The 8426-nt window shown below is 33.8% G+C and overlaps 1 protein-coding gene across 1 annotated transcript; it reads left to right on the top strand.

Moving 5' to 3' along the window:
• The first annotated feature begins 997 nt into the window (after nucleotides 1-997).
• On the top strand, nucleotides 998-8192 carry LOC106437444 ((E)-beta-ocimene synthase, chloroplastic). The gene is made up of 7 exons (XM_013878336.3): nucleotides 998-1248; nucleotides 1438-1705; nucleotides 5583-5973; nucleotides 6110-6328; nucleotides 6840-6978; nucleotides 7079-7330; nucleotides 7684-8192. Exons 1-7 carry the CDS (start codon nucleotides 1054-1056, stop codon nucleotides 7981-7983), a joined length of 1764 nt encoding a protein of 587 aa, XP_013733790.1. The 5' UTR covers nucleotides 998-1053; the 3' UTR covers nucleotides 7984-8192.
• Nucleotides 8193-8426: the final 234 nt, after the last annotated feature.

Raw genomic sequence — 8426 nt, 5'->3', positions numbered from 1 at the left:
CGTATTTACGAGGAAATAGTGTTTCCTCGTAAAAGCCACGTCAATTTACATCGTCTTTACGACAAAAATCTTTTGTTGTGACCTTACGACGAAATAACGATGCTTTTCTTTTTCCACGTACTTTCCTCGCAAAATCAACGTACTTTTACGAGGATTATTTTTCCTCGTTAATTCTCCTCGTTAAACTTACGTTTTCTTGTAGTGTTATTTACATTAATAATAGACCAACTATAAATTTATTTTTTAATTATAACAAAATCCGTTGACAAAAATCTAACAAAATCTAACTAAAAATTATTTTTTATAAAATAAATATTAATTAATTTCGTAATTAGTAATATAATATTATTATAAATCGATGTTAGTTAAAACTTTATTCTAAAACAAGAAAATACAAATTTTATATAAATTTTATAAATATATTCTGTATTATATAAAAATAGATGTGATTTGTGAATTAAATATGGGAAAATTATATGAAATAGGTAAATCAATAAATTTTGTTTTTTTTGAATTGTTTCATTTAAATAAATTTTCATGCATTATTAAAATCATCTGTCATATGAAATAGACATAACTATTAATTATTTACTGTCATATGAAATAGACATAACTATTAATTTTGTTATTTTATTGTATCTAACTTGAAATATATTTGTAAGTAATAAAAATAACAAAGTAAAATATATTACACAAATCATTATATATTAATAATGCCGAAAATATATAAAGAATAATATCATAGAGGTACACAATAGATAACTTTAAAATAAAAATATTATATTTAAAACATTTGTATTAATAGCAAATACATTTACAAAAAAAAAAATATATGTATTGATGTGCGGGTCCAAATCTAGTTATTTTATTAATTTGACAGTTTTTCTTTTTGATAAATTTTGACAGTTATGCATTATTTTAGTAATTATCTCTATATTCAATAGAAACTATCGATTTAATGGGACATTTTCTCAGCCTCCCCATATATAAACGTATCAAGTGTGATACTTAACATGGGGAAAAGGAGAGAAGCCACGAAAGTGCTTCTTACAAATGGCTACTCACGATATCTCCTTCAGTTCAGCTTTTGTCTGCAATGCTCTTCATCAAAAGTCTGAGCATTTTCTTTGCAACACCGTCTCCAAAGTGACGTCGGCTCAGGCTGTCACCGTCAGGCGCCGCTCCGCCAACTATTGTCCGTCTCTCTGGGATCATCAGTATCTTCTATCACTGGAGAATATATATGCGGTACATACATATCATTCTATAGATGCATGTTTCATTCAACATATTATATAGTGAACATTGTGAATTGATAGGGTCTAATTCATTCTATTAGTATTAAATAGATTGATAAGAGATATGATTTGTTACTTTATGTCCAAATTCATTTCACAAGTTGAGATTTCTAACATTAAAGAAGATCTCAATATATAGAAAGAAGTTGAATCAACGGAGAAAGCTAAATTGTTGAAGGAAGAGGTGAGGGAGACATTAGTTAAGACTCAAGGTTCTCTTGAGCAGCTAGAGATGATCGATTCCTTGCAAAGACTCGGAATATCTTATCATTATAAACACGAAATCCATGATATTTTGAAAAGAATTTACGAGCAACACCACGAAATTGGGAGGGAGTCACCAGATCTCCATGCGACAGCACTTGGCTTTTTCCTCCTAAGGCAACATAGCTTTGATGTCTCACAAGGTTATTACATACTACCTAAGTCATTATATTGTAATAACTCGAAGGGCCGGTTCGAAGTTTTTTGGGGTCTCTCGGACAATTTTTTTAAAAAAGATTTTCAATAGCAAAACAATATTTTCAAGATAAAAGATTAGTATAAAGTGAGCTTTTATTTATTTTATGATATTTTCAATGATAAAACTAATTATACAAAATTTACATACTTAACTTTTTCTAAAAAACTAATTAAAAAAATTAAGCCTCTAATATCATAGGTCTTGGGGGCCTCCTAACTCAGCAGGCCCTAGTAACTTAGAGCATCAGCATCGGGGTCCCTTAAGGCAGGGCCCTTAAAAAATTTGGGTCGAAAATAAATCAAAAAGAAAAGAAAATGAGTGGAACGGGCCTAAAATAAGGGATGATGGGCTCGTCCCGTGAGGCTACGTGTCGGGTCGGGATTGGGAGATGAAATCGTCGCGTTTGTCTGTGTCTTCGCGTCAATCTCATTCTGAAACACAAATGCGAAATACGAAATGAAGAAGGCGATAAGCTGATCTCTTCAGATCGATCTCTCTTTCACCTGAGTTTCTGTCGGCGTGTCTCCTCAATCGAAAGCCCAACTCACCAACACGAGAGATCGCAGCTTCCGTTTGCGTTTGATCCGCAGATCGAGATCCCGAGCTCCATCGACTTCCGTTCGATTCCGGTCTTGTACGAAGGGTCTCATCTTCCCCAAATCGTCTGAAACTCTACCCGAGCTCAATCCTTAGCCGTTACCGAGGTATTTTCTTTAACTCCCATCTGAAATTGAAAATTATAGGGTTTAGGAATAGTGCATGCTGAGTAGTGGTATAGATTCTATGTTGTTGGAGAACAATTGTACAGATTCTAGGGTTCGCAAATGTTTCCTAGTTTCGTATAGATTTTTAAAGATTTAAATTGTTGGATTGTGTGATTATTTTCGATGTAGTTTGATTGATTGTTTTGTATAGATTGAACTATTGTAGTCGTTGTAGCTCGTTTGATTGTTTCGTATAGATTGAACCATTGTTTTCATTGTAGCTTGTTTGATTGTTTCGTTTAGATTGAACCGTTGAGTTTGGTTGTACCTTGTTTGATTGTTTGAGATCAAAAACTAGCCTCCGTATTTGTATGGTTCGAGAACAAATGTATAACAAATCAGTAACTGATTTTAGCAACATGAAAGAGCTGTTTGATAGTTTAGTTTCGATGCTTTGGATCCTATAACTGGTTTTGTGTCTCCGCGTAGCCATAGTTCATAGATCAAATATGTGAAATCGTTTACGTAATAGTTCATATAAGAATAAATGTAGCTTCTACACTTCATCTTTCAAGTCGTCTCTTGTTTTATTTTTTAAAAAAATTCAATACAAGTGATGTTGTTACGATTTAAAACTTGAATACTAATTTCAAGTTGTGTGTGGTAGTTGTATATTAAAGACACTGACTTCGTTTTCTGCTTACTTACATTGTATACAGTAGGTTTTAAACGAAATCCGCTTACATTAATGATGTTGTTACGAAAGTTGATAGCTTTTTTTTGGTGTAATAAGTTAGGATTTGACATTTCTTGTTGGGAGTTCACCATTATGAGTTTATAGACTTCACTTGAGGCTATAAAATCTCTTATCTCTTATCTCTTATCTCTTCTATCTCATAACTCTTTCTCCATTCTATCTCTTATCTTACTCTCTTCTATGGATCCAAGCAATCTTCCTAGTCAGTCCGCTAGCTACGTAGGACTGCTTCACAGTCAACAAGGAAGCGTTTATCATGAAAACTTCCCTTATGGAAGTTTTCATTCTAGTGTCAACTTTGCAGAATCAGATACATTTCCGGCTTTCAGTTCTCAACAACCTGAAGACGCACCAGTCGACGCACCAGTAGACGCACAAGCTGCCCGTCCTGTAAGACGCAAGTGGAACCCTGCAGATGACGAGGTGCTGATCAGTGCGTGGCTCAACACTTCGAAGGATTCGATTGTTGCAAATGAGCAGAGGTCGGGGGCCTTCTGGATACGGGTTGCTAAGTATTATGCAGAGAGTGCTCATGGAAGAGAGGATGGTGCGAGAGAGCAAGGTTGTTGCAAGAAGAGGTGGCATAGAATCAATGGTGAGGAAGGAGAGACTGTCGAGGCTAGCAATACTAGACACTCTCCTTACCAAGCCTGTTCCATTGACTGAGAGGGAAGAATCTGCGAAGAATAAGCTCCTAGCCGAGTTATTCTGAAAAAAAATTAAATGTTCTTGTTTCTAGTTCTTGTATGTCGACACTTTAATTTTTAGAATAGCTCTATGTTTGTGTTTGCTCTATCTTTGTGTTTGGTCTATGTAGTTCCGGTTTCGTTAAATGAATGATTTTCTTTCAATGTTTGTGTTATTGTTTATCTGTAAATTTATCTGTTTCTGATTTTCTTTCAATGTTTGAGTTTCATGTTCTATGTTTCTAACTAGTATGGCTCGACAATGTCTGCAGGTTAAGTAAAAAATGGGACGTTACAGCTACTCGCAGCCATCAGAAGACGAGACTTTATTTGGAAACAATGACGACAGTGACTACAGCGAGACGGAGGATCTCATACGACGCGACCAAGCTGAGTTAAGCTTGGAACGTTGTTCACCGGTTCACTACCCCCCGCAACCGGAGGTAGAGTTTGGTTTCCCGCAGGTCTGCTATTGTGGTGCTCAGCCAGAGCTTGCAACGTCTAACACTAGGAATGATCAAGGTATGTGCTATGGTCGTTGCTTAATTACTTAGCCTGTGAAGAAGGCTTGTGCTTGTTTATGTATGTGCTTAGCGAGTTTTTGCGTATGTTAAACAGGGAGAAGATATTACCTCTGGATATGGCACGCGTTTTTTGGAGCTCCAGGTACTATGAACGATCTTAATATTCTTGACCGATCACCCGTTTTTGATGACATTATTAACGGAATAGCGCCACAAGTTAACTTCTATGTTAATGGTAATCCATACCATTATGCATATTATCTCACCGATGGTATTTATCCGAAATGGGCTACATTTATTCAATCTATCCGACTACCACAAACTCAGAAGCATTCATTGTTTGCTCAAACCCAAGAAGCTGTGCGAAAAGATGTCGAGCGTGCCTTCGGAGTCCTACAAGCTAGGTTTGCCGTTGTTAGAAATCCTTCTAATATATGGGATAAAGAAAAAATAGGAAATATTATGAGAGCATGTATCATACTCCATAATATGATTGTCGAAGATGAACGAACATCAAGAACGAATTACAACGTTGAGGAATTTGAAGAAGAAGATGTGGAAACATTTTCCGTCAATATGCCTTCAACTGTCGGGAGTACACTTGAACGTCGAACGAGCGTTCGGAATAGACAAGTCCATCAATATTTAAAAAATGATTTGATTGAAAATATATGGACTAAATTTGGAAATCCTTGAAATAATATATAATTTGTATTTTCTTTCAATAATGTCATTTTCTTATGTTTTCTATTTTTTTTATTATGATGTTTGTATTTTCTTTCAAAAATGTACTTTTCTTATGTTTTCAATTTTAATATTACATTTTAATTTTTAATGTTTTATTTAAATATTATATATGTCATTATTTATTAATTAAAATAATAAATTAAATTAACTAAGGGACAACATAAGTCCCACCAATAATCAACTAATTTAGCCAAATCCCTTACTTTAGTCCCTAAGCAAAAAATAATAATAAATAATAGTTAAGGGCCCTAAAATAAATCCCACCTATAATGATGCTCTTATAGTACTATTAACAAACATGTGACTAATCAAGGGATCGTGTCAACACCAAGGTACGGGCTGAGTAGTTCAGTCTTTTGGTAAACAGTAAATAATTAATAGTTATGTCTATTTCATATGACAGATGATTTTGACATCTTCAAAAGTGAAAATGGAATATTCAGAAAGACTTTACCCATCAAGGGTGTACTCTCTCTATACGAAGCTTCTTATTTTTCAATGGATTCAGAGTTTAAACTCAAGGAGGCTAGATGTTTTGCAAATGAGCGATTAACCGAGTTTATCGCGGAGAATAGCACAACTATTTTGGGGACAAATGAAACTTATATCTTAGACATGGTGAAACGAGCCCTAGTGAATCCGTACCATTGGAGCACTAGGAGAATAGAAGCAAGATGGTACATAGATGTGTACCGGAAAAAGCATGATATGGATCCACTCTTGCTAAAGTTTGCAGCACTTGATTTCAATATTTTACAAGCAAATCATCAAGAAGAGCTTAAATTAATTTCGAGGTAACTATCAAGTGATTATATACATGTTTATTATCTCACATGAAGATATATGGGTATTTTTTAAAACACTGGAAGATAAATGAGTGTATATATGTATATGTTCATTGATTAGCTTCTTGTCACAAATTTAATGTAGCTGGTGGAACAGCACAGGACTTATGAAACAACTTGATTTTGTAAGAGACCGAATCACAGAGAGTTACTTTTGGACAATTGGAATATTTTACGAGCCAGAGTTTAAATACTACCGCAAGATACTCACTAAATTATTCATGTTGATTGCGATCATGGATGACATCTACGATATCTATGGTACATTAGAGGAGCTCGAGATTTTCACAAATGTGGTCGAAAGGTAAGTATATTAATACTATAATAAACATATGAAAATATCATGATTCAAGAACAGTATTTTTAGAAAGTTCTACAATTATAAGTTTAAATTTTTTCATATATCTTGGACAGAATATTTAACTTTTTATTAGGGTTTTATATTCTGGAGATATGTATTGATTAATTTGATATTATTCCAAGTTATTTGGATCATCAAATAAATTTTAATTATTAGTTATTAAATGATAAACTATGGGCCATTTACAAAATAATGAAAGAAATGATTATAAACGAAAATTGAAAATTATTTCGAGATGTAGTTTTCAGTACTATGTATGCAGAGTATTTAAAAGAAAAAAAATTGTTTTACAACTACATGTGCACCATATATAACAGTTGTTTCCTCCTAAAGAAGTACTAAAATCTACGAAAAGTTTTGGAAAGATGTGGGGTAGAAAAATGTGATTGTAATTTGGATTTTGTCTCCCATTATACCAATCCTAATCCATATATTTATTTACTGTCCCTTACAGATGGGATGTGAATTTAGTCGAAAGACTTCCGGAATACATGCAAATTTGTTTTCTATTTCTATACAATGAGATCAATCAAATTGGTTATGATGTGCTCAGAGACAAAGGACGTAACATCATCCCTTACCTCAAACAAGTTGTAAGTTTTTCTATATATTTCTTTTATATAATATCATATAACAAAATTGATGTTATATATATATATATATATATATATTTATTTAATGATATTTTCCTAGTGGACGGATCTATTCAAAGCGTTCCTAACCGAAGCGAAGTGGTACAAGACTGGACACAAACCAAGTTTTAACGAATACATGCAAAATGGTTTGATCTCGAGTTCTGTTCCAACGATATTGCTCCACTTTTTCTCTATCCTCTGCGACCAGATATCAGACCAAAATCTAACCGATGTGTCTAAGAACCACCACTCTATTGTCAGGAGCTCAGCCACCATTCTCCGTCTCGCCAATGATCTTGCCACCTCAACTGTATGCATTCCTTGTTAATTTTTCATAACAACAAATAAGTGATGTGTTTTCCATATTATATAAAACTGTGTGTTAAAAGATAAAGTAACAATATATTTTTGAAAATACCCCAACTTATTAACGATATTGACAGATGTCGTTTTGAAAATACGAGGTTACGATTTGGCTATCTAGTCAATATACCATATAAACAATTGTGTGGTATACTTTTATTAGAAACGAGAAAAAAAATCAGTAACTTTAACTTACCACTAAACGTCATAAGTATTAACACTAATTCTTTGACAACAATTCTGAAATGTTTCATAAATACATCATTGAAATGAAAAGCACTAAACTTTCATGATTTACAGGAAGAGATGGCAAGAGGAGATTCACCAAAGTCAGTCCAATGCTACATGTACGAGACAGGAGCCAAGGAGGATGCGGCACGCGAACAGATGCAAAGTATGATCATCGACTCGTGGGACGTCATAAACTCCGCGGCACACACTTCTTCTCTTCCAAGTGGTTTCGTGGCAGCTGCCGCAAATCTTAACCGCGTGGTACAATGTATATACCAGCACGGTGATGGCCACGGCTGTCCCGAGAAAGCCAAGATCGTTGATCACATCCAGTCCGTACTCTTCAATCCCGTTCCATTTCAGATGTAAAATTCTGTATTTACCCATTTTATATATACTTTTCATCAGGGAAAATAATTGACCCTAGTTGAGAGCTTCTCCAACAAAGAGATGAGGATAGATTTCAACTGATTATTTTATTTTTTTAAATAAAAAATTGGGACAGAACAGTAAAAATCGATCTTGTAAATACAACTTTTAAGAACCCTTCAAAATGCTTTAACGCCACTTGCATCACTTTTATTGGTTCACATTTTTACGTTTTCCTTTATGAAATAATTATATTGGTTTTAGTAGTATTATAGTAGTTAGATACTGACTGTTAGTATATCACCGATAATGTTGCTCTGAGAACATTAGAAATGTTATTTAACTAGCTTTACAAAGCTATCTTTAATAAGAGTTTTACAGAGTTTTTCACTAATAAAAATTACAAAAGGATTAGAAAGATAAGAGATGGTTTCTCAATGAAG

The sequence above is a fragment of the Brassica napus genome, chromosome A1, assembly GCF_020379485.1.
Source record: "Brassica napus cultivar Da-Ae chromosome A1, Da-Ae, whole genome shotgun sequence".
NCBI lineage: Eukaryota > Viridiplantae > Streptophyta > Magnoliopsida > Brassicales > Brassicaceae > Brassica > Brassica napus.
Note: the sequence above shows the minus strand (reverse complement) of the source record. Positions and strands in the feature narration are given on the sequence as shown.